Raw genomic sequence first — 26,186 nt, forward strand, 5'->3', positions numbered from 1 at the left:
TGTGCAGAATGAAATCTGTTTATTGGGGCCCAGTGACCAGGCCATCCCCAGAAGCCGAGGGCAGCTGAGGCAGCCAGGGACCAGCCTGAACACACACAGCGTCTCAGCAGAACCAGCCGCTGCTGGGCCCAGCAGTAAGAGGGGCACAGTGCGCTGGCACCCAGTGCAGTTCTTCCCGCCCTGCCCCATGCTCACCGGCAGCCCTGCTCTGAGGACGGGGCAGGTCTCTCTGTACCTTTCACGGGGAATGTGCAGAAATGCCAGCTAGCAGCAAGTGAGCCAGGGAGGGGCAGGATGGGTGTGAGAGCCAAATTAACTCTCACATGCCCACAGCTGGGAGGGGCCCCTGGGCTCAGCACTTGACAGGGGCAGGGGGTCTGGCAGCTGAAAGTGGGCAGTGAAAGGAGGAGGGAGACAGCGCTGGCTACAGGCCTCCAGCGTCCTGGCAGATGCGTTTCCCACTTCAAGCCTAGGGGTGCTCTCACCCTGCTGGCAGCTGCCTGGAGGGGAAGTGGCTGCAGATGTGCTTCTCCATCCCTCTGCTGCAGGTCTCCTGGGATGGGGGACCCACTGTCCAGTCCCCTCAGTGCTAGGGGAGTGAGGAACATGCATTCGGTAGCGCTCTGCACTCCCCTGGGACTATGCTCCCCCAGGAACCCCCAAAAGAATGATCAGCTTTTGGGTGCAGAGAGGCAGCTTGGGCTGCTGATCAGGTTCTCTGCCACACTAGAGGTGAGCTCCAGCACCCCCACCCCCGCCGTGGGACTGTCCCTGGATTTCTGCTGCTGGCCGGGAAGGAGTGGGAAGGCTCTGAAGAAGCAGGAAACCAGTGCACCCACTGGGTGGCGAAGTCAGTGGCAGCAGTTTTGCTTGGGTGACACACTGCGCTCCCAGCTGGGTAGCTTCAGCTGATCCGGGGTTCAGGCTCGGGTTCTGGGGCTTTGGCAGGGGGTGGAGGTGGTGCTCGCAGCTGCAGAGAGAGAGCGAAAGAGAGACTGATTACAAGGGGCCAAGGCCCCTACTCTGCACCCAGGCATTTCTGCTCCGTGCCATCTCCCCACCCTCCCTCCCCATGCATGAGGCACATGGGGAGCAGGAACACACCCTTCAGAGAGGAGAAGCTGCTTCAGGCAAAGGTGTAATTACGGGGGCCCCTCCCCAGCTTCCAGGCCGAGGGACAGCAACGTCTGTGGTCCCTGCGGGAGGGCTGGGTGTTACGTTCCAAGCTCAGCAGAGATCCCTGGTTGCAGGCCCTCAAACCACGCAGCCACAATGGAGAGGCAGGGGGCAAGGGGGGACTCGCAGGGGGAGACTAGGGGAGAGAGGACAGGCTGGGGTGACTAGGGATGGATGATGGCTATGGTGCTAGCATAGAGCAGGGTGAGGAGAGTTGGACATTGAGGGGGAGGTAACGGGGTGGACACTGCTGTGAGCTGAGGTAGGCTCATGACCCCTCCCGAGGAAGCCTTTGTCCTCACACACCACTTTGTGAGCACCAGCCTGGGGCAGACGTGATTCATCCTGTGCCTGCAAACGCTTACCGGGCGGATGCGTGCTGCTCCCAGGTCTGGAGAGCTGGGGCCACTGACTCCGCCATCCTGCCTGCAGGCTGGGAACACAGACCGGCGTTAATGGCAGGACACCGGGCTGCTCTCCACACCAGCCCAGCAGGGACTCCCCAGATGCTTGGCCCAGCCTCTTTCCACCCTCACCAGTTCCCTCCCACAACACAGACACCCCAAGCTGCCCTAGCAATACCCGTCCCACCAGGAACCCTCTTTCCATCCATGGCTGCCATCGGGGGCTCCTGCACAGAGGAAACGCCTGCTGTCTCGCTGAGGGGACATACTCCTGGAGATTTCATCACATGACAATCTTTAATTTTGGGAGATTCCAGGACAATTCGGGAGAGCTGGCAACTCTAGTCTTGCCCCCTTCTGAGCATCCTGTTTATGCCAATGCCCTGGAGCCATCTGGGAGACCAGCACCCCATGAAGCACTCACCTCCCAGCAGCACTTCTGGAAGGGGGTGGGAACCCAGCCCAGCACCGGGCGCAAGGACTGGAGGGGAGAAGGCCGGAGGAGATGGTGATGGGAGCTCCTGGAAATATAAGCACAGGCAGGCTGCGATTGAAGAATTTTGGGGCTTTCACACTACAGAAATTGCCCCTCACACACACACCTTCCTTAGAGTGCCCCCACTCACAGAGACCCCTCCCACCCACCTGGGGCGCTGTGACAATTTCTTGAGAGGAGGTGCTGAAAGCCATGGAACTGTAACGCTGTACATGACGGAAGCCAGGCATTCACTTGCTATTACTTCAAGCTGCTGCACACTCAGCACCCTTACTTCCAGTGCCCCGGTGTGCCCCACGAAGCCTCCACCAGACCCCCAACATCCCAGCCATACGTCCCAATCGCCGCAGCCCCCAACCTCACTCCACAGTTCCCTCCACACTCCCCATAGCCCACCAACAACTTGTCCACACCTACTTCTCCCAGGACCTTCCTGGCCATTTACTGGTCCTCTTCCCCCCCCCCCCACTGGCTCAGCAATCCATTCCCATCTCAGGCTAGAGTGGCTCTTTCATCACTTGCCCCCCACACCCACAGCATCGCGCAGACAGAGTCCCCGGGCTAGGGGAAGAGTATCCCCATGGGAATTCAGTGACCATGAGCCTGGAGCAGAGCCTGGAAAGGAATCTTTATTCAAGGCAGTGCCCCCTCCTAGGTGTACAGGGGAACTCAATCCACACCCTGGTTTGGTCCTGGGAAGAACAGGGAACACAGGTGTGTCTACACTAGGGAACTTCAGTACTTCTGAAGCCAGCTGCCCGCAGCCATGTTAGCTGAGGAGGGCTGGGGACAGGGAGCCCTTGTTTGCCCTTACAACTGCTCTAGGCCACTGGCACGATGCTGGGAATTGGGGCCCGTGTCTCTGTCAATCTATCCTGGAGAAGGGGGGACAGACAGTCAAGCCCGAGCACGGCGAAGGGGGAAGTGGAAACCAACCTGCCCAGCCACTCCTATGACTCCAGTTATTTCTTCCACCACCAGTGAAGGGAAGACCCCAACACGCCCGTTGAAGTCACCTTTCCAGAAGCCATCGTCCACTTCCCCCTCCTCTCTGGGGAGCACTCGGATTATGGCTCCCTCAGGGAAGGTCAGCTCCTCCACACTCTGCCCCTCGTAATCGTAGAGGGCTCGCACCAGCCATGCTGCAGGCAGCCAGAGAGAGCACACAGCTGCTCACCACATACAGACATTGAGAGCCTCTACCCGGCATGGGAGGGGCTGAGCCCATTCTGCTGACACTGAGGGACACTGAGGCAGAGGTGCCAAGGCTCAGTACACTAGGCAAATGCCGATCCCAGCTGGAGGCACTGGGGTTTTCAGAGGTGCTGGGAGCCCCCATTGGCTCTGCAGGTCAGAGGGAGCTGTGGGTACGGATCACCCCGTGAACCAGGCCCTGGGCATGCCCCATGGCAGGCCTGTTATGCCAGGGGCCACTCTTGGAAGCGCGCTGGCAAAGGTCCCAGGGGAGTCAGGCAGGAGCGAGCTCATGGTCCCAGTCCTGTGGCCAAGCCAGCAGCCAGCCCCCCTCAGCCATGCTGCAGGCAGACCTGCTGGTCCCCAGTCACCCAGGGACGGTCCCTGGGAACTGAATTCCTTCCCCAGGCATATGTGCCCAGGGCACCCCTCTTCCCACATGTGGACACAGCCCCATTGTCCCAGTGCACCACATGCAGCCCCAGGGCTTGCCACATACTTCCTGGCTCCAGCACCAAGTCCATGGTCATAATGCTAGTGAGCTCCCTTTCCAAGGCGGTCTCAGAGGGGCCTTCCTGGCAGCTCCCGGTCAGCGCCCTGCGCTCACTCCCCACAGCATCCAGGAACAGCAGGTACTTCTCAGGGACATAACCCACCTGCCCCGTCTGGTTCCGAGCCTGCAGACAGCCGCCGAGGGAAGGAGAAGCCAAGTTAGAAGAACCCAGCCAGCTCCCGGGGCCAGGCAGCAAGGACTCAGCCCTGAGCCAACTGAACTCCTGCACGAGAACCCAGGGCAGCCACCCCCAGGCTCCCTCAACCCGGCCCAGGCCATGGGCCAGCTCCTGAGTGGGATGGAGGCCTCAGGGAGCCAGTGCCTGGGAGAGAGGGAGGCCCGAGGGAGCCAGCATCCACAGCCCATTCCCCAGCCCTCTCCGGCGCTGCCTCCAGCGAGGGAGGAGACTAGCCAGCTGCTGTGCTGGAAGGGGACGTTCCCACTTCATTTCTTCCCCTTCCTCATCATAGACACATCCCCACTGCCCCACACCCACCTTGACCCATTCTTCCACATCGCCATCTTCAATGACCTCCAGCTCTTCGCCCTGGTGGATTGACAGCTCGTCAGACTGGCAGGCCTGCACAAGAGACAAAAGCCATGGGACAAGTTGGAAGCAGTGCTCCCTGCAGCCAGCCCCGGCTGCCAAGCCCCTGGACGAATATAGTGCCCCAGCCTAAGGGGGGAGGGAGGGAGCATAGAACTTGCTGCCAGCAGGCACTGCCCCAGCCTGGGTCACAGGGCCCTTCACTCAGCACCGAGAGCACCCCGAAAGAGCATTGCATGGTTCAGAGGGCTCCTGGGTGATGGGCTTGTGTCCCTGGGGTGGGGGCCTTACCTGATACCCGAAGAACACCCTGCAAGTGGATGGGTAGATGCGGGCAGTGCCAGGGCAGGGACTGGCATCCTCAAAGAGCTCCTCATTGTCGTCATAATCATCAAACTCTGCCAGATCGAACTCTTCTGCCTGGGGACAAACCCAGCATGAGAGAGCACCCCGCACCCAGTCGCCCTGCCACTCTCTGGGCACAAGGGGCCACCATAGGACCAAGGCGACACTCCTGGCCCAGGCCACCCCAGCGGCAGATGCCCCCACACCCCCGTCACCTGCACAGAGGGCTCCGCCCCACAGGAGGGGTGCTCTGGGCTCTCAGGGGCGGATGGGAAGCCAAGAGCGGAGGGGCAACTCTCACCGTGGGGGTCGACTCCTTGTCCGACTTGCGGGCCTCACTCAGCCGTCGCTCCTGCTCCAGCTCCTCCAGGACTTGCCCCATGGCCCCCGCCAGCCAAGTGTCCACGTCTAGCCCAGCCTGGCGCAGCAATACCAGCCGGGCATCGGCCTTCACTCTGCTGACCTTAGGGACACAGGGAGAGCAAGCCCCAAGTCAGCCCAGGCCTCAGCACCTTCCATGGGCCTGGGCACCCAGCCAGCCAGTATGAGGAATCCCTCCTGCCCCAGCAGCGGGGCTGGGCCAGGGGCTATTAGCTGGTGCCAGAGCCACAGGGCATAGGGTTGCCAACTTTCTAATCACAACAAACCGACTGGACTTTTAGTGGCTTATTAAAATCTCCTGGATTGCTTTCAATAGCCATCAGGAGATCGAGGCCTATTCCAGTAGACTCCCGGCCAATCCACGAGGGTTGGCAACCCTAATGGGGTAGGGGTAGGGAGGGCTTTAGTCTTGTTCAAGTTGGAATCACGTTTTTATTCAACTCTACTTGTGTCTCCAAGGAATAGTCCTGTCTCTGCTCCTCCCCCCTCCCCTCGAGTCCCCCATCCCACCAGATCCCTGCCCCTCCAGCCCCCCGCATCCAGTCCCCCTCCCTGCCCCTCCAAACCCTCTTGGATGTATTTTCCAAGAGTTCTGCTCTACGAACGATTTGAGGGGCAGGTCTCTGGCCTGTGCTATACAGGAGGCTAGGGTGGATGATTCCAATGATCCCGTCTGGCCTTGGAATCTATGCGTGCGGGTGGAATACACCCTGGACCCTATTTGACCCAGACTAGAAGTATAACAGAATAATAGGGGACTAGGCGTACCAGATTTGCCTCTACATGAGCATCATCGTTCACTGTGGCCAGAGCAGGCTGCGCAGAGGGCTAAGAGTCTGCAGAACACGCAGGTGCTGGCAGTCATTCAGATGCATGCTGCATACACAGCAGGAGCTAGAGACGCCGGGCCAGGCTGTTGCTAGTGACATGAGTAGGGCCCTACCAAATTCACAATCCATGTTGGTCAATTTCACGGTCATAGGATTTTAAAAAGAGTAAATTTCATAATTTCAGCTATTTAAATCTGAAACTTCAGTGTTGTAATTGTAGGGGTCTTGACCCAAAAAGGAGTTGTGGGGGAGCAGTGGCGCTGGAACATTTTAAAAAGTGGAGGTGCTGAAAGCCAGCCGCCACTTACCCCTGTCCACCCGCCCACCTGAGGCTGGGAGCAAAGCCCCGGGTGCGGGACCGGCCACCGGAGCCCTGAGTTGCAGCACCCCATGCACTCCTAGTTCCTGCACCTATGTGGGGGAGTTGCAAGGTTATTGTGGTACTGCTACCCTTAATTCTGCGCTACTGCTGGCAGTGGTGCTGCCTTCAGAGCTGGGCAGCTGGAGAGCAGCGGCTGCTGGCAGGGAGCCCAGCTCTGAAGGCAGAGCCAGCAGCAGCGCAGAGCTAAGGATGTTATGGTATGGTATTGCCACCCTTACTTCAGTGCTGCTGCCTGCAGTGCTGGACCCTGTCAGCAGCCACCACTCTGGCCACCCAGCTCTGAAGGCAGCAGTGCAGAAGTAAGGGTGGCAATACCAAGACCCCTGTAAAATAACCTTGTGACCCCCCTGCAACTCCCTTTTGGGTCGGGACTCCCAATTTGAGAAACGCTGGTTTTCCCCGTGAAATCTGTATAGTATAGAGTAAAAGCACACACAAGACCAGATTTCATGGGGGGAGACGAGATTTCACGGTCCATGATGCGTTTTTCATGGGTGTGAATTTGGTAAGGTCCTACTCATGAGTAAGAAAAAGCAATTCAAATACTGTGCAATGCTGCATGTGGAGCAGAGACTGGAGGATAGAGCCCACGGCTGCTCTGTTGGCTTGAGAACAGCTCACGGACGGGTAATCCCAGACCAGCGCATCTGCTAAGGGGCAGAGGGAAGGCCAGGGCAACCTTGCTGATTCTGAGCAACACATGTGGCGAGCAGCACATTCTGTCCATGGCGTTTTTATGCTGCAGCATTATCAACAGAGTTGTCTGTGCATTGTAGGGCCTTGATGTTTCTGCCATAGGGGTATGACGTGTTGGGAACTTGTGTTACCCAGCCTGCTTGCCCCTCCTTGCTGCTGGGATTCACTTCCTGCCAGTCCTTCCCACTCCATCTGCAGGGAGGGCTCTGCTGGCACAAATCCTGGCAGAACAAGCTGCATACAGCAGCAGCAGTGCTGGGCGCACTGGCCAGCAGCACAGGAGTGGAGAGTGGGTAATTGGTGAACACAATACGGGGGGTGCACACAGGGTGCACACAGAACAAAGCCAGTGGGACGTGCAGCCCTACCGACCTGTCCCCCACCTGCCAGACCCACCTCTGCTTTCCGGATGTTCTCGCTGACTTCTTCCATCCTCCTCTCCATGCCAGGTGTCTCCGCTTCAGGGGCCTGCTGCCTCCTGGCTTCCATCCTCTGCAGAACCTACACAAGCCCAGGCCAGACTGAGCCCCACTGCCACCAGGAGCTGCAGCTCCACTACGACTCCGCTGGCCTCAGACCCCCACCCCAGAGAGAGACCAGAGCCACTGGGTTGGGGCCTGTCCTCACCTCCCCCCAACGAGGCCAGAGACACCCTGTCCATGCCCCATGTTTGGGGGCAGGGAGAAGTGGATGCATCCCCCCCGGAAGCACAGGACAAGCCTTGCAGTGAAGATACTCCTTCTGCTCTGGGATGAACCCGGGGCTGGGGCTGAGCTGGGCAGCCCTGGGCACTCACCTGCTTGCCATGAGTCTTTATTTTGTAGTCTCTGGCTGCCCGGGTGGCCCAGCGCCGTGCCTCCTTCTCCAGCCCGCTCTCCCCAGCGCTGCCACTCCTTGCCTCCAGGAGGCGCACCTAGGACAGAGTATCACAAGTCAGAGCGCACCCTGCTGCCCGCCCTCAGACAGGGCTCTGGTGTGCTTCTCTGGCTGCCTGGTGCCACCCTAGGGGAGCTCCGCACAGGGAATCCCTTGTCCCCAGTGCTGCACGAGCCCGGCCTCCTGCCTTACCTGGTCAGCGCCTGATGGCTGGAACTGCTGCTCAGGAGTCTGGGTGAAGGCAGTGTTATCCTGCAGGAACAGGAGGAGACTCTGCTCCCTGCACACCTGCAGGAGCAACAGGGGAAGGGTGAGCAGGCCGGCACACGGGCCCTGGGAGGGGATTGGGGTAGGGGCAGCCAGGGCCAAGCACTGCTTGGTCACTAGGAACCCATGACCCATAGCAGCCAAATCCAAGCTGGGTGCAGGGGCACAGGCATGCCTGAGGGATGGCACCATGGCAAGAGGTGGGTGTGTGGGCACAGCCAGCACTACACAAGGTGTGGATATGGGATGGGACTGGCCCCTCCTTGAAAAGCAGGGTAGATCCCGTTACCTGTGTGGAAGCCTCCAGGATCCCCCGAAACTGCTCCTGCGTGGCGTGACAGGCCTCTAGTTCTGTCTGGCTGACTAGGGTCAGGTGGTCCCGGAGCCGCTTGTACAGGTCACCATCCAGGGTCTGGAAAAGCACAATCAGGCCAGTTATTGGGGGAAGGACAGGGTTGGCGGGACTCCCCAGAATGCCCTTGTCCGCCCCCGGGAGAAAAGAGTCCTCCTCTGAGCTCTGCTGCCCTCATCACACAGACCAGAGGAAAACGGACGGCTCCTCAAAGGACAAGAGAGCTCCCTACTGCTAGTGGAGAAGGCAGCCAGTGAGTGGCAATGGGATCAGCTGGAGTGAGGTCTGCTCAGGGAAGGGGCAAGCAGGCCAGCTGGAGCTGGGGAGAAACGGGTCAGAGGTGCTCGGGGGTTCGGGTGGGTTCAGGCTGATCTGTGGTTTGCAGCTCCTGAGCCAGCCCTGAGGGACATTCTGGAAAGAACTGAAGGGACGGCTACTTGGCTATCTGGACAGGGCTGCACTTGGGGAACACAGGGCTTGCCTCTACGCTACTGTCCCAACACAGCATGAGCCTGTGTGGATTTCCCAGCCCCTGCTCTTCCCCAGAAGGGGTCGCTGTGGGAAGCAGGGCAGGCGTTCTGGCTGCAGGGGGAGTTCCAGGCTACTCCAGCCCCAGCCTGACTCCCCAGGGCGCACTGTGGGAAGCAGGGCAGGAGTGCTGGCTGAGGGGAGCTCACCATCCCAGCCTCTGCCAGTGAGGCTTCTGTAGTGCTGGGGAATCTCTTTCAGCCCACCTGCAGTCTCGCACCAAATGACGAACATGTTCCTCCCTGCCTATGGGACACAGGGCTGGGGCTGCCCATTGGCAGCAACCTTGGACTCCTCCCCTCCCAGAATCACAGCGGTTCCGCCATGCCTGACATGCAAGAGAGGAGTGGGCGCTGCATCCCCAGCCTGGGAGCAGGTGGGTACGTGCACCAAACCCTCTGCGCCAAGAACCACCCCCTGGTGTTCAAAGGCAGAGAGCCCAGGGGGCAGCTACGTGGGAGAAAAACCACACGTTGCCCCAGACACTGGGGGGCCGAGGCAGATATGGCCTGGCTTCAGGTCTCGGGGGAACCCCGACAGGAGGAAGGGGCCTTCGCCCAGCTCCAGACCCAGCTGCACAGCAGATGCTTTCTAAAGCAAACCTGGAACTCCAGGGCCTCAAGCCCACCACCACCACCCAAAGCCTCTGTTCCCAGCTCTGCCACCCTCCTGGGCCAGGCCTAACAGGCTCCTGCCTCCTCAGTGGCCTACATAGGGAACCTCCACTGGCCCCAGGATGCTGTTGCCCTACTAGGGAATCTGGCAGAAAGAGGGGCCGGGACACCCAGCGAGACAGCAACACAGCTGGGAACAGCCTCAGGATTCGGGGTTATTAGTTTCCCCTCTAGTCACTGGACCCCACCTCCCGCCCCTAGACTGGCTCCTTAGGGCAGGCAGGAGCATGAGTGCCCCAGCTGGAAGAGGGGCTGGCTAGCTGGCTGCAGTGCGAGGCTCTTCTACCTTCATGACGGCAGGCAGCTCGACGTGGTAGTAGTGCCCCAGGTGGGCATTGGCAGCTCCCAGTGTCAGCAGGTATTCGTTCCGTGCCATCACCAGCTGCTGCGAGTACTCGGCCAGTTGCACAGAAAACTGCAGGTAGGGGGCAGAGCATGGCCTGGATAACAGGGCAGGGCACGGCCGGCTGCTCAGTGCCCTCTGCAGGGCTTCCCCCGATTAGCACAGACATTCCCCTCTCCCCACAATCAGTCCCTCCCCTAAAGGGCTCTGCCCTCCCCTCATATGGTTCTGGGGCCTCCCAGCATGCCCTGTACCCAAAGCACCACCCACCTACAGGAAGAGCCAGGCTTTCCCCACTGTGCCCACCAGGCCCCCTCAGCTAGAGGCTCTGCAACAACTCTGACCTTGGTGCTAAGCTTCTGCAAACTGGCCTTTGTGTGGAATATGCCATGGTCGCTCTTCCGGAGCCTACAGAAGGGACATAGCCATCAGTGCTCTGGTCGTTTCCCCTTCCCACAGGCCCCTCCAAGACAGGCACACCGGCCCCACACTGAGGGAGCCACCCTGCAGTGGGAGCTCTCTCTAGGCCCCAGAGAGCACCCTGCTCTTTTGGGTTGCAGCCAAAGGCAGAAGTGGGTGGTCAGGAGATCCCCTCCCCAGAACACAGTGGGATCATGCACTCTGGGACCCTCTGAACAACACCCCAGGCACCATGGTGCCCTCTACCAGATGCCCTTACAGCCCCCTGCCCCCTACCCACAGGGCAAGTGCTGCTCGCTCACCGGGCCTCCACATCAGCTGCTTTCTCCTTGGCCACCTCGCTGACCCGCTGCAGATGCATGTAGTGCTTCTTTGCTTTGCCCACTTCCTTTACCGTCTCCAGGAGCTCTGCCTGCACCCTCTGCAGCTGCTCCGTGCTCTGCGACAGAGAGACGGTGTGAGCTCCACAGCCAGCCCTCCCGGCACCTGCTCCCTGCTTTGGGAAGCCCCCTTTGAAGAGCAGAAGGTTGGGGCCTGTACCCCCATCTCTCTCTCCCCACCCAGACTGTACCTTCTTGAGCAGGTGCTCCTTAGACAGTCGGGTGGTTTTAGCCACCTCCAGACTCAGGCTGCGGTAGTTCTCTGAGGCTGCCACCCGGGCCTGCCCGGCGCACACTGTGCTTTCAATCGCCCCCTTCCAGACAGCAAAGGCACTCCTGCAGGGAACGGACACCAGAGGAAGCCTTGCTGCACCCATGGAGCAGAGCAGCCCCTCTCCCACACACTGGCCCTGTACATGCACCCTGTCTCTCACCCCCCCATCTCCACAGGAGTTCCATTGCACCTGGATGGCCAACCTGCTCCAGGGACCCCATGGCTCCCAGACCCTGAATGGAGAGCTCTGGGTGCTGTTCACAGCCTGGCACAGCTGGATCTTCCCTGGGTTTCTGCCGATGTGCAGTCCCAGATCTATCTCAGGGCCATTATCCAGCCCTACCTCTGGAAGTGGCAAACCCATTTCCTGAGCTTTTGTCCACCCGCCTGAGTTGCCTGAGCCCCAGCCACATCCTGCATCAGCCCCGCTAACGACTGGTCATGCTCGCAGGCCTTGGCAGAATCGCTGCTGTCCAGCTGGGTCGGGAAGCCCTGTCCCTCAGGATCTCACACTGCTTCCCAGAAAGTCTGACCCAGAAAAACTCTGTCATTACAGCACGAAGTACCCCCCACGTGCTTCTCCACAGCCCCAGCAGAACATGACATAGCCTAATGCTGCATGGCCTATGACAGCTCCCTCCCCAGCTGCCTTCCCCCCATGCCCACTCCAGCTCCTGGCTCTCCCGTCCCACTGGCCTCCACTCAATAGCTTTGGATTTCTCTCTGGCCCTGGACTTTTCTCCTCTCCCCATCAGCAAGGCAGGACACCTCCACCTCTGAAGCACCACCCCTGCCCTCCCCTGTGCTGAGACCCTCTCCGAGCCTTCCTCTCCTGTACCTTTTCCTCCTCATCCCCACCCAAGCCCCAGCACTTCAGACCCAGGCAATCCTCAAACTTGGGCTCCCAGCAGGCATCACAATGCAGGGGACAAGAGCTCCCATTTTAAAGCCCTCGGGGGCAGATTAGCATTTTGAGGGGCCGTGGGCCAGAGCAAGTGGGGGCCACTCCCCCCTCTTTTGCCTGCAGTCCCCCCATCCCCCCTCAGCATTCCTGCTGGGGAAATGAGGTTGGGGCTCGCCGGGGTGCTCTTGCTGGGGAGCAGGGGAGGCCCCTACACCCCAACCCCATTCACCAGCAGGAGCACTGGGTGGGCAGGCAGAGCAGGGCATGGGGGCACCCATTTTTCCAGGGCCCCCCAACTGGCATGGGCTCAACTGGCTCAGTAGCTAATTCGTCACTGCTTGGTGGGTTGCTCCCATGAGCCAACAGGTCTTCTCTCCCTTTTCTTTATGCTTCAGCCACCACGCGTTTAGGGGTGGCTTCCACGCCTCTCCTCTCTGCAACTCCTACTGCCTGTACTGGGCTTCCTGCATCTCTCTATGTCATTGACTCTTGCCCTCATGTCTCCCAGGTGAAAACCTCTCTGCTCTCCACTGCCCCTCTCGTATACCAGAAAATAAATAGCTCTGGACAGTGTTTAGTGGGAGCACCTTCCCCCTGGAATACCAGAATTCTCAAGAACACCACACACATGCACTCCGATATACACACGTGTGCCACTGCAGTGCATGGTTAAACTCTGCCGCGTTTCACCCCAGAAGTAGCTAAATTTTCATGGCAGATAAGGGACTCTCACACAAGTATCACTCGTTCTCTAAATGTAGTCACCTCTGGGGTGAAACATGGCAAAGTTTAACAATGCACTGCAATGCCACACAGCCTGTTTGGGGAACGAGAAGCGAAGAAAAATTCCATTGTGATGCAGGCAGCTTGTGCCAGAGTCCTAGGCCTTGCTGAACACTTGCTGCATAGCTAGAAACCAGTCTTGCTTCCCTGGATGTTGGCATCATCAAAATAGATGTTAGATGTGAAGTTGATAAGAATGTGTTTAATGTTTTATAAAATACTTGTAGGATGCTGCATGTATTGTCCTCACTCAGCTATGCCCCCTGTTATAAAGTGATAGCAAGCATCTGCATTGTAAACCTCTGTGACTGCGTAACTCACCACACAGGGAAAAAGCCTTGTGTAATGCAAATGATAGGCTCTAACAAAATGTTAAATCCTGTTCCTTAAATGCAAAGGAGCCATTGTGTGAGATCAAGGCTCAAAGACCAAGTGCTTTCCTTCCCCTCATCCCTGAAAAAGGGACCTGCATGGGAACTGCTGTGATCGGTTTGATTTCTGAGGAAAGATATAAAAGTGCTTCATGAGGAAAAATGACCATCTCTTTGCTTCTTGAAGCAAACAGTCCCAGGGCCAGAGACTCTATACTGAAGTGAGAGATCCTCCAGGGTTATTCCTGGGCTTGCCCAGAAAGACATTTTGAATGGACAGATTGCTACATCTCTGTCATCTTTAGGAATCATATATGGTAACTCACTTGTGTGTACATTTGCTTGCTTCAACCTGTAAATAACCCATTTCTTTATCTAAAGGTTTATTAACTAGGAAAGTTTATTACAGGATTGGCTACCGGCGTTGTCTTTGGTGTAAGACCTACAGTACCAGTTGATCTGGGGGTAAGTGACTGATCTCTTGGGACTGGAAGCAATCTGAATATTTTGTGATTTTTTATTTAAGTGACCATTTATCACTAAGTCCACTTTGTCTGGGTAGCAATGCAGACTAGAGAGTCTGAGGGGACTGTCTGTGACTCCATGGTGAGACTGGTACAGTGATCCAGGAGTTCACAGTTGTTATGGAGTTGGTGAAATCTAATTATAGAACAAACCACCAGCTTGGAGCGTCTGCCCTGTTTCTGACAGTCTGCCCTCAGTTGGCACTCAGTGTTGTGAGCCTCCAGACACCCTTCTCCAGTTCAAAGGGGCAGAAAGATAATTGCCCACTTTCAGTACCAAGAAATTCCAACCGCCAAGGCACAAAGACTGTCTGCACCAAGCATTCACAGCTCTCTCCCCAAGGTTGGCCTGGCACTGCTCCAGCTCTGCCTCAGCTAGCAATGGTAGAAGGACCCATGATGGCTATACAAGCATGAAATGGCCACAGGCAACTCTACACAACTGCTCCCACCAGGGGAGGGGAACCAGGATGTGTGGAACAGCACGGAAAATGCTGAGGTTCTACTCTAGCAGCATTCGCTAGCAGGTGTCTCCCGCACCAAGGCCCAGCTACACCGTTCTCCTTCCCCAACATCCCTGTAGATCTACACCCTGATACAGAGACCACCCTGCCCACAAGACCGAGCCACACCCCCTCTGGGATCTACACCATGACAGACACCCCTGAACCCCAGACATCCCCATGTCCCCCTGCCCTGACATCCTGGGGGATGTACACTCCAAAACAGACACCCCAAGAATCTAGCCTCTCTCCCATGCGTTGTTCCACTGGGATCTAGCCCCCTGCACCCACCCACATGCACTCTCGGTACTCCTCGCTGATCAGCTGCCACTGCAAGGCCAGTCTCCGCAGAAGGGCAGGGGGTCTCTGCCCCGGTGCAGCTGGGATGCAGCACCACCGCTGCTTGAGTGCTGCTCCATCCCCCTGAGAGCCCCCCAGCACAATTCCCTGCTGGCTGAAACTCTGGGACGTTCAAAATGGGGCCCGAGAGTGAGGCTGCCAAGTCCATGTACAGAACCAGCCAGACTGTCAGTGTTGAGCTCAGGAACCTCCAGCTGGTTCAGCACTTGCACGTGCCAAGCCATGCAGGGAGGCACCTGACAAAGATTTCAGGAACCTCACTGCAGACCCCATTGTTTATATTCTTGCCTTGAAATAGCTCTGATCTCCCAACAGCCAGCGCTCCTGCCCCATTTCTCACAGCGCCCCCTGCTGGGAGAGGCTGGAGCCGGAGTACCTGGGAGCTCCCCACAGCCAGCGCTCCTGCCCCATTCCTTACAGTGCCCCCTGCTGGGAGAGGCAGGGGCTGGAGTACCTGGGAGCTCCCCACAGCCAGTGCTCCTGCCCCATTTCTCACAGCGCCCCCTGCTGGGAGAGGCAGGGGCTGGTGTACCTGAGAGCTCCCCACAGCCAGTGCTCCTGCCCCATTCCTTACAGTGCCCCCTGCTGGGAGAGGCAGGGGCTGGAGTACCTGGGAGCTCCCCACGGCCAGCGCTCCTGCCCTATTCCTCACAACGCCCCCTGCTGGGAGAGGCTGGGGCTGGAGTACCTGGGAGCTCCCCACGGCCAGCGTTCCTGCCCCATTCCTCACAGCACCCCCTGCTGGCAAAGGTGGGGAGCAGTTGTGATAATTAGGCCTACAAACATATCCTGTTTGTGAACCTAATTGCGGGAAGAGACTGAAGATTTATGAAATGTTCCGATAACAATGAAGATTGATTGGGAAAAGGTGCAAAAGGGAGACAGGGAAAATGAATGAGTCCAAATAAAAAGGCCTCCTGCTATAACTCAAAGATTGGGCTAGGATCAGGCCTGGAGAACAAGAGAAGTGTGGGACTGGAAATCAACGGACCAAAATCGGTGTGTTGGCAATAGGGTTGCCAACTTTCTAATCACACCAACTTTAACACTCTTGTCCCACCCCCTGCCCGGTCCCGTCCGTCCCTTCCCTTCCTTTGGCCCTCCCCCTGCTCCGCTCCTTCTCCATGGCCCCACCCCTGCTCACTCCATCCCCCGTCCCTCCATCTCTCGCTCTTCCCTACCCTCACTCACTTTTACCAGACTGGGACAGAGCGTTAGGGTGCGGGAGGAGGTGAGGGCTCCAGCTGGGGGTGTGGGCTCCGGAGTGGGGCCAGAAATGAGGGGTTCAGGGTGTGGGAGAAGGCTCCAGGCCAGGGCAGCAGGTTGGGGTGCAGGAGAGGGTGAGGGCTCTGGGGTACAGGAGGGGGCTCTGGGCTGGGGGTTCAGGGTGCAGGCTCTGGGAGTTTGGGTGCAGAAGGGGGCTAAGGGCTGGGGCAGGGTATTGGGGTGTGTGTGCAGGCTCTGGGAGGGAGTTTGGGTGAGGGGGCGGTTCCGACCTGTGGTAGGGGTTTGGGGTGTGTTTACCTCGGGCAGCTCCTGGAAGTGGCCGGCATGTCTGGCTCCTAGGCTCAGGGGTGGCCAGAAGGCTCTGTGTGCTGCCCCTGCCTGCAGGCTCCACCCCTGCAGCTTCCATTGGCCTCGGTTCCTGGCCAATGGGAGCTGTAGAGCTGACACTCGGGCTGGGGGCAGTGCACAGAGACCCCTTGCCACCTCTGTGCCTAGGAGCCGGATATGCCAGTTGCTTCTGGGAGCTGCACGGAGCCAGGGCAGGCAAGGAGCCTGCCTTAGCCCTGCTACACTGCTGCCTAGACTTTGGCCTATTAAAATCTCCTAGATTGCATTTAAAAGCCACTGGGAGATTGAGGCTGATTCCAGGTGACTCCCGGCCAATCCAGGAAGATTGGCAACCCTAACTGGCAATTAGACCTAATTGGCGACCAACATACTGAGAGGATGGGCTAGTCTGCACCATCATTGCTTCTTGTGTCTCAGAAGAAATGTCTGGGGTTGGGGAGTTGGCACAGGGGGAAAGCTGGCTACTGAGACACTAACTGCTGAGAAAAGGGAAGAGTGAGCTTTGCCATCATGGCTGCTACCCAGCTGTCTCCTGGACCCAACCTTCTCAGTCCTAACCCTGAGAGCTGTCCTGACCAGATCAGACCAGAGAGAGGGACCCACATGGCCTCGCTGCCTCCACCAGCTCTGGCTGAATCCCAACCACACCTGGATGGGAGACTGCTCTTCTCCCCCCTCCATGTGTCCTTTTCTTCCCTATCTGATTTCTACTCTATCCTCTATTTTTCTCCCCATTCTCCTTTTTCCTTCTGTCTAATACGAGTCTGGCTTAACTGGACAAGACAGCATATTTTGCAACACTTCTGTGAGCCTGGCACCAAAGAGGCAGCTCAGAGCAATGCCCTAAACAGCCTGATACTGGTATTCATTTGCCAGGTCTCAGGCAGCAGTTTTGTTCCAGCAGCGAGGCTGCGAGTGAAAGTCAACACCAGAGCTAGAAGCTGCATTTTCTGCCCTCGCTGTTCTCATCTCTCCCCTTCGGTGTGTGTTTGGCTTGTTTTGTTTTTTAGAAAACAGGATCAGGCTTTAACCACAGCTCCGCTAACTTCTCTTTTCCCCAAAAGGCCAGTTATTACTGTCTCTGATACCACCTAAGAGACTCCAGCAAGGGGCTTTTCCTTCTAAAGACTCTCCAGCTAAGCGGAAGGGACCCGGGGATGTGGTTACACTGACAGCATGACTTAATACTTCACATTTCAAACACTTGAACGGTTTACCCTCCTTTGCTGAATCTCCAATAACAGGCTGTTTAAAGAGGTGTTGCCAGGGTAAGATGCAGGCTGGGGTCTCTGGGTAGCAAACTCTGACCCGTGTAACCCTGGTTAGTGCTGGACAGTGAGTGGGTCACGTTAACAACTCTGATTCTTTGGGCTCATATATTCCACCTAAGTTAACAGAACAGAGCTGTCCTGCTCCCTACAGCGCCCCCTGCTGGGAAAGGCTGAGACTGGAGGGACTCTGAGCTCCCTAGAGCTGGTGTTCCTATGCTGTTCTTTATAGTGCCTCCTGCTGGCAAGTCCAGGACTAATGTAGCAGAGAGCTGCCCCTGGCTGGAGCTCCCTCATAGCCCCAGATGCTGACTGCAGGGCAGACCAGCCCAGCACAAACAGCACATGGCTAGCAGGCTCAGGCCCCAGCGAGCTGTCCCACCTGGAGTCGTTGGTCTCACTTCGGCTCCGCTGCCAGTCTCTCTTCAGGAACTGACTCGCCAGCCTCTGCAGTGCCTGCAAACAAACCCTAGATCAGCCACCACTGCGCCTCCTCTCCCGGCCGCACCTGGGGCTCCCAGCCAATGAGGGGAGGGGGCTTCTCCCTGACAGGGCTCGCACCCAGGGCACCAAGCTTCTCTGCCTGCTGGTTTGTTCCCAGCAATGCCCCACTCAGAGAACAAAACCACAGCTGTTCCTATGCACACTGCACAGGTCCCAGCAATGCCCCCAGGGCAACTTCCCACACCAGGACAGTCAGGGGAATGAGCACGGCACTGACTAGGGCTGTGCAGTCATTCAGCCGTATACAGAGTCAAGTGCATTGTCTCTAACCATGATCCCTCCCCCCTCCGGCGTCTCCCTGTGGGTAAGACCAGCAATGGAGCAGCGAGGAGCTGGCACTAACGCACCTCTCCTTCCAGCGCCTCCTGCTGGGAGAAGCCGAGAGCTCCCCATGGCCAAAGTTTGGCCACTGCTCTCTGCCAGGGACTCTGCCCTTTTGGGCCCTTTGCTGCCTGCGACAACAATGAGATGGGAGTGAGAAATGGAGGGGCAGTGCAAGTGAGGGGACAGAATGAGTGGGGCAGGAGGCCAGCAACAGAACGAGGCAGATGGAGAGCGAGAGAACAAGTATCTATTACAAGGGAACCCTGGTCTGCAAGGGAGGCAGAAAACAAGGCAGCTGAGCGGAGCAGGGGTGATGAAGTCACAAACCAAGAGCAGGCCTACGCTCAGAAGGCTTCACCAGGGTGGTTATAGCACTGTCCTACACTGGCAACGTGCTTCTCATGCAGACGCAGCTCAGCCTGGCAAACTGCATTTGGACTAGCCCAGCTTAATCCAGCCCCCTCAGCGAAATAAGCCACTCCGGCAAAGATGCAGTCTGCTGGTATGACAAGGATTTGTGTTATCATCGCAGTGCAGCTGTGTCTGCACTAGGGGCCTGGCTGGCACCATTTGGGCTATAAAAATCCTACTGACTGACATGGCTAGGCCGGTGAAGTCTGTTGTAGAGACGGGCCAATGGCACAATCAGCTGCGTCCTCGAGGCAGGACTGGGTGGGGGCAGGGAGGGGCACCAGCCACTGAGACGAGGAATCCAATGGAGGGCAAGAGGCCAACAGTGGCCCTGCTTCCAGCACGGAGAAGTATGTGGGCAGCTGGCACAGGCTCCTGAGGGGGCTCAGGACCTGGCACAGCCCCCTCCAGCCCAGGGTTACTGGCCTGACTGCACAGCCACCTTACACATTGTGAGCACTCTCAGAGAAAGCAGGTGGCACATCTCCCTCCTGAGCACCACGCAGAAACACAGGTCTGCTCGAGGCAGGGAGCTTGGCAAACTCTGCTGAGGCTGTGGCATCATTACGCAATTGGTTGGCAAGACAATGCCATTCCCTTCCGATGCAGCAGGCGCAGCTCATCCCTTCTGTGGCATCCACTAAGGGCTGTCCATGCAGGGGTGTTGCACTAGTTTAACCCAAGACATGAACCCTCGTGTGGATGCTCTTATTCTGGTTTAACCAGCCTTTGTCTGTTTCAGTTCACTTGAGTGGGGACAGATTCAGGCTACATGGAAACAGGGCTGGCGCTTCCATTGGGCGACCCTAGGCAGTCGCCTAGGGCGCCAGGATTCGGGAGGCAGCATTTTGTGCACTCCCCATGGGGTGCATGGGAGCTTCCGGTTCTGCTCCCGTCGCGCCGCCGAAGAAGGACCTTCTGCCGACGTGCCGCGGAAAACAGTGCCAGGCAACTGAGCAGCTCAATGACTGCTGCTGTTGCCTGCGGCATTTCGGCGGAGGATCCTTCTTCGGCAGCGCGATGGGAGTGGAACCGGAAGCTCCCGCGCACCCTGTGGGGAGCACACAAAATGCCACCCCCCCAAATTCTGCCTAGGGTGCCAGAAACCCTGGCGCCACTCCTGCATGGAAGTGAGCCGCTCGGAAAGAGAAATTGTCTACAGCAGGGTCTGCACCACTTTAAGTACACCACTTTCACAACCAGTTCAAGTGAACCCAGGATGTCCTTCCTGTGTGGTCACAGCCCAAGGAACATGGACGTCACACAAGTGACACCTGTAGCTACTAGGCGGCCTGCATGTCACCTCCAGGAGGGGCCCCATTCTCCCAGTGAGCTCGAGAGCACAGAGCCTCAGGGAGGAGGTGGGAGTGGAAGAATCCAGCTCTGGCTGATGCTGATCGCACAGTCTCTTTGGCTAAGGTGACTGACCTGGTGAGCCCCAGTGCCCACAGGGTCCCAGATCTTAGACGTTAGAATGTGCTGGCTCAGCTGGCAGAGTCAGCAGCTCTCAGGAGCCTCCTAGCAACAGGACACTATAGAGCTGCTGCCAGAGGACCACAGCGAGATGTCAACCTGGACAATAAGCCTCTGAATAACGTGATCTGGAAACAGAACGGTCCTGCTGCTCCTGGGCCTGCTCACCCACCGTGGGGGGAAACAAGCACTGGGATTAAAGCAAATAACAAATAGTGGCAGTTTTCGAGAGTGAAAGCAGCTAGAGATAAAGGAGTAAGGTCAGGGCCCTCTGGGTAAGCTGGAGAGCCAGCGGCGTGCCAGAGTTCAAGGCTATGAAACAGCTCAACCAGTCAGCCAATTCACTTGCACCTTCCAAAATATTTTCCTCCAACCCCAGACTAAACCCAAGACATGTCAGAGCTGGAGGAGAGTCTAGGGGGTTTGAGGAGCGACAGCGAGTTCCCTTCTCTGCCCCATCTCTCAAGCTCGGCTGAGAGTCGTGACCAGCTCGTAGCATGGGAAAAGGTGCCCAGCCAGGCTGCCCCAGGGGCCAGTTCAGAAGACTGTGTAGCAGCCTGGCAAATGGGGGCTTGCTGACAACACAGAACGATCTATTCTGTGGTAATCAAGGCTGACAGATTCAACCTAGGAAATGGGACATGGCAGCAGATGGAATCAACACAGACAGGTGGAACGCAACACACAGCGGGGCCACATCAAGTACTCACACACTGCTGGGCGGGGAGTTAGCAGTAATCTCTCGAGCTAGGCCTAGGAATCAACGTGGGCAGTGATGACGTCTGCTCAGCGCCCAGCAGCAGCCAGGAGAGAGAAGAAGAAGTTAGGTCGGAGCAGGGGCAGGCTGGAAATAACACAGGAAGGATGTTGTGTGCACAGAAGACACATCTGCACTCGCTTGCCTACCCACCTCACCAGAGGAGCAGGCAAGACAAGGAGGCAGGCGGCCGGAGCAGCCGTGAGAGGAAGCAACACAGATCAGGGCCCTTTCACTTTGGAGATGGGAAAAGAAAGAGGCCACAGACAGGCCCCAGCCCACAGTCAAAGGGGCACGCAGCCCCCCTCTTTGGGGTGTCCCCATCATCCCACCCCCTGTCATGGGGGCATGCAGCCCCCCTCTCCAGGGTGTCCCCAGCACCTCCTGCCCTGTCACACGGGCACGCAGCCCCCCTCTCCGGGGTGTCCCCATCACCCTGTCCCCTGTCACAGGGACACACAACTCCCTCCCCAGGGTGTCCACAGCATCTCCTGCCCTGTCACGGGGGCATGCAGCTCCCTTCTCCAGGGTGTACCCAGCACCTTCTGCCCTGTCACGGGGGGAGGCCGCCCCCTCTAGGGGGTGTCCCCAGCACCTCCTGCCCTATCAGAGGGGCACCCAGCCCCCTCTTGGCGGTGTCCCCAGCACCTCCTGCCCTGTCAGAGGGGCACCCAGCCCCCTCTTGGCGGTGTCCCCAGCACCTCCTGCCCTGTCACAGGGCACACAGCCCCCTCTCGGGGGTGTCCCCAGCACCCTATGCCTTGTCACAGGGGCACCCAGCCCCCTCTCGGGGGTGTCCCCAGCACCCTATGCCTTGTCACAGGGGCACCCAGCCCCCTCTCGTGGGTGTCCCCAGCACCTCCTGCCCTGTCACAGGGGCACCCAGCCCCCTCTCGAGGATGTGACCAGCACCCTATGCCTTGTCAGAGGGGCACCCAGCCCCCTCTCGGGGGTGTCCCCAGCACCTTCTGCCCTGTCACAGGGGCACACAGCCCCCTCTCGGGGATGTCCCCAGCACCTCCTGCCCTTTCACGGGCTAACCTCTCGGGGGTGTCCCTTAGTCCTGATTCCCTGGAAGAAGCCCGCATGTGCATCTCTCTACGGTGTTCCCAGGTGCCCTACTCAAGCTTTGCTCACTGCACTCACCCACTTGGGGATACTGCCTCGGCTCCTGGCCAGTGGTGCCATCAGCACACACAGAGGGCCTCCCAGTCTCTGTGTAGCCTCCTCTCCCTCCACCTGCCCTTCTTCATTTCCTCTTGAGTGAAGGCAATTTGAACAGGGCCTGGCAGCAATCCTACCCTCCATCACGCGGGCAGGCCCCATAGCCTCATGGTGTCACCCTTAGGAGCCCCAGCTTCCTTGTTAGTCAGCCCCTCCTCAATGCAGCCACGTGTCTAACCTCGCAGGCATCTCACAGCCCCACCTCAGAGCCAATGGGGCCAGAGCCTCCACCAGCCCCGGCAGCAGGACTGCCACTTGCTGGTGGGTAACATATCTTGTCTTCCTTCCGCTCACGGCACAGTCCTCAGCCACCCACGTAGCCACCTCTGCGCTCTTTCAAGAGAGCTAACGCTCAAGCCCCTCTGGGAAGTCTGGCCCACCAAGGGCAATGAGCACTCGGGAACCCCGACCTTTAACGCCACAGGCTGACCCAGTACTCCTCCCCTCATTCCTTCATGCCTGCCGGATGCTCCCTTCACTCCTCCTGTCTCCACGAATCCTTCTCTTGCTGAGTCTATCGCACTTTCACTAATACCCCCAGCTCTTTGCGGCACTCATTCTCTTTCCACTCTTTCAAACCCTCTCCTGGTGCCTTCAGGTCTCTTCCCTTCCTCCTCTTGCAGTCTCAGCATTTAGTTCTCCCTTGGGGGCTGCAGTTTGGATGGGCTGGTTTTACTTATTGCCCTTTGTAGCAGAAGCTCTGTACCAAGAAAACACAATGTAATACTGGATAACAAACACTCCTGAGAAGGCCAGTTGGAGGCTTTCATTGCCCAAGGACCAGGTGGCACATGAAGTAAAAAGGCTAACGTTCTGAATGAATCAAAGGAAAGGATTCTCTGCTAACCTATGGAACTCACTGCAGCAGGACATTTGAGGCAAAATGCTTAAGAAGAACCCGCCACTTAAAAGAGCAGCACACACCATGGCCCTAGCAAGGAGAACAGGAAAAGTGGGCCCCATTACCAAGTCCTTGAAAGATTCTAGCCATTCCATATCCTCTCTCAGCAAGAGGGAGATTGGACTGGAACTTTACAAAAGGATTCCCCAGCATCAGGGCACAAAGTGAAGCTCAGCCAGGCTCAGAGAGGAATTTGCTTCCAAGGGGTAACACTGTGCACACAACACACAGCATGATGGGCATTTCACATTTTACATCAGACCAGTGACCTGCTTAGAAATTACAGTGCCTTTGTTTCTATTGCAGATGGGAGGGAGCTATCAGGGTGGGGGAAATCAGAAGGAGGAAATCCAGAGTAAGGGGGATGGGGAGCCAGCTGGCGGAGCTGTGAGAGTGCAGGAGGCATAAGGGTTTTGCTGAACGAACACAGACTCCTCCTTGGGCCCAGTTCTACAAACACTTAGCCTCAGTCACGGCTTGGCTGGCTCCAATGTGGCCATGTGGGCAAATTACTGCAGGATCAAGCCCTCTCTAGATATTTCGATCGCACTCACCGCCATGGTCTCTCTCTAGTGCCGGAAGAAAACAGCCCAGCAGAAGGGATCGGATGCCCCTGCCTAGGGGTGGGTGCAGAGTTATTTATCCTGGATGCGTTCTCATGTGTGACCTACGCCCAAGGAGAAGCTGGTGGGCCAGGTGGGAGCAGGAGGAGAGGAGGGACAGCAACACCCACTGCTGGTGGGACTCACCAGAGCCGTGAGGGTTAAACCTATGCCCCCACCCCCTCCGGCAGTCTCCTACCCAGCACTGCAGGCAGCAGGATGGAGAGAGCAGAAGTGTGCCGTGTCAGCCTGGCAGAGACCAGAGACCAGGTGCTGAGCATCCCTGCTCCACGTGGCTGTTATGCCCAGAGCTCTACACATCACCCAGATGGTCTCCCCAGTGACAGCTCCGTGCTGGTGCCAGCTGACACCAGAGGAGGCATCACTGGTGGGCAAAGTAGCGATGGAACCTGGACACTGCATTGTCCCAGCTCAGGTACCACTGGCAAAGGAGGGCTGACTCACAGCCGGTCCAGCGGAGGAATGGCGAGAGCCGCCCGCTCAGCAACACCATGTCCAATGCTAATAGACCCTTTTGGACTCTAGTGGAAGGGTCCAAGCCTGCAGAGTTCCATGGGGACGGAGGGACCCAGCTCCTTGCTGGACAGGGCCCAGCCTGGCTTTCCCCAAACTTCAGCCCAAGGAATAGATGTTATGACATGTGACCCAAACACTGAGCTCCTGCTAACAGACCTGACTCGTCCCTGGGCTTCGGGCCTCCCTTGCATGCATTCTGATGGTTCCATGGCACCCATGTGCCCAAATAACCAAAGCCTGGGAGACAAGATGATGACAGCTGCACATCTTATCCTTCACCAGACCCCCGCAGCAGCTCTGGAGATCATTCCACCCGTCAGAAGAACACTGGCTTCAAACGGCCAGACCCATTCCTCCAGCTTGGCGTGATGTTACTGTGAGCTCCGAGCCATGATGAACAGACCATGGCTAAGGCTGGTTGCCAAACTGTTTTGATTTCTTGCCCTAATTGCCTTTGAGTCACCCCTTCCATGGCCTGTGATTAGCCCCTTGGGATTCAGATTACTTACACTGGCACCGGAATGCGCTCAGTGATGTCTCTGAACAGAGGCCGAGACGTGGCCTCTCCTTACCTGCCCATACTCCCGCTCGATGGCAGATCTCTGCTTGCTGTAGGACCTGCAGGGAGAGCACGTAGTGGTAAGTGGCAGCAGGCACACGGCCCAGGACATGCTCAGAGCACCTCACCCTTCATCTGTCAGCACGGCCTCGTTGCAGCTCTTCATGCACCCTGCACGGCCCCTGGGACACCACACCCATGTGTCCTGGGGACTGACTGCATCAGAGCTGGTAGAAGGGCATGGAGCCTTTTGCCTCCACAGTGCCCATCCCAACACACTCCAGGTGATCAGCCAATGGAAGCTGTTCCCACGTGAGGGCCACTCAATGGCCCACAGGTGGAACAAGTGACTGAGTCCCAGCTCAGTCCCTGGTTGGTACATGTCCTCACCATGTAAAGCACCATCACAACCGGCACCAGCCAGCACAGGCATCAAATGAATGGGCTAACCTCGGGGTGGACCAGGGGGAGGGGAGACTAATGGGCCCCGCAGATGACACACCGCGTGAAGGTGGGGCACCGGAAGCATATTGCCACTGCCTACACCATACAGGGCTGAGGGTTCTGTCTCCAGCCTTGGCAGTCAGTGATCTCTTAGTAGCTGCTAAATACATTTTAGATCACCGTCGCTTTAACATATCCCCACTACTGCTGCTGTCCCCCACCCTGCATTCCCATGGGTCTCTTCCAGCACCATAACCAGGAGCTGCTGGTGAACAGCACAGGCTGCCCAGAGATTTCCTGCTTCTCAGCTTCGTCTCCTTCCCCTACTGTTAAGAAGGAAAAAGACTCCACCTAGCTCATTGCCCAAACGAGGGATGTCCCAGGGGAAGGGGTACAGCCTGAGTTTGCAAGTCTCAGCCAGAAGGATCAGCCTGGGGGCCTGATAGCAAGGCATAAGGCACAGGACAGCCACAGCCACTCTCTGCTAGTCTCTGATCCAGGACAGTTTTGGCCTCTGGTACCTGATGTCTTCCAACAGCTCTGTCTCCCGCTGCTGCTTACTCTGCAGGCTGGACAGCTGTTCTATGAAGCGCACTTTCACCTCCTGGGTCAATTTCACCTGCCAAGGAAGGAGTTCTTAGATCAGGGCCCGGACTTGTGCTCTGCACCCCGGGCCTCACACCCTCTGCAGCAACAGCGACCTCCCCAGATCAGCTCGGCGCTGTCCACACCACAGACCGCTACCCGAGCACGGTGTGGCCTGACTTGCAGACACCGCAAAGCAGAAACCCAGGACTAGCCTGGAAAAACAGGAGCCGAGGAGAGCCGAGGGGACAGGGCAGGGTGCTGCAGGGCCAGGGCCGAGCGCGGCCACTGCCCACCGCCTGGATCCACAGCCCGCCCCGGACAGTGCCGGTCTGGGCACCGGACTCCTCCGCCCCGCTCCCCAGCCGCGTCCTAACCCACCTTGCGGGGAGGCGGCTGCATCGTCCCGAACGCGCTGCGCCGCGCCGCGTCCTGCTGCGGCCGGGGTTGGGGGGAGCC

The 26,186-nt window shown here is 57.9% G+C and overlaps 1 protein-coding gene and 1 long non-coding RNA gene across 2 annotated transcripts; one reads left to right on the forward strand and one right to left on the reverse strand.

Moving 5' to 3' along the window:
- Window positions 1-2: 2 nt before the first annotated feature.
- Window positions 3-26,186, reverse strand: FCHSD1 (FCH and double SH3 domains 1). Its single transcript, XM_030571782.1, has 20 exons — window positions 26,109-26,186; window positions 25,664-25,761; window positions 24,712-24,757; window positions 17,789-17,862; window positions 11,036-11,180; window positions 10,767-10,903; window positions 10,389-10,452; window positions 9,988-10,116; window positions 8,437-8,559; window positions 8,073-8,168; window positions 7,801-7,917; window positions 7,401-7,505; window positions 5,017-5,178; window positions 4,662-4,790; window positions 4,320-4,403; window positions 3,770-3,947; window positions 3,013-3,218; window positions 2,005-2,101; window positions 1,542-1,609; window positions 3-970 (listed from the first exon to the last, which is right to left on the reverse strand). Exons 1-20 carry the CDS (start codon window positions 26,127-26,129, stop codon window positions 905-907), a joined length of 2,145 nt encoding a protein of 714 aa, XP_030427642.1. The 5' UTR covers window positions 26,130-26,186; the 3' UTR covers window positions 3-904.
- On the forward strand, window positions 16,236-20,411 carry LOC115655852. The gene is made up of 3 exons (XR_004001521.1): window positions 16,236-17,544; window positions 18,149-18,150; window positions 20,399-20,411. It is a non-coding gene; the product is annotated as an uncharacterized LOC115655852 (long non-coding RNA).

This window comes from Gopherus evgoodei, chromosome 8 (genome assembly GCF_007399415.2).
Source record: "Gopherus evgoodei ecotype Sinaloan lineage chromosome 8, rGopEvg1_v1.p, whole genome shotgun sequence".
Lineage (NCBI taxonomy): Eukaryota > Metazoa > Chordata > Testudines > Testudinidae > Gopherus > Gopherus evgoodei.

Excerpts from the sequence above, each read along its gene's own strand:
- FCHSD1 (XM_030571782.1), bottom strand. The coding sequence starts at position 26,129 with ATGCAGCCGCCTCCCCGCAAG. Across the intron at positions 25,762-26,108 it reads TGCAGCCGCCTCCCCGCAAG|GTGAAATTGACCCAGGAGGT; the intron begins GTGGGTTAGGAC and ends CTTCCTTGGCAG. Across the intron at positions 4,791-5,016 it reads ACAAGGAGTCGACCCCCACG|GCAGAAGAGTTCGATCTGGC; the intron begins GTGAGAGTTGCC and ends GTTTGTCCCCAG.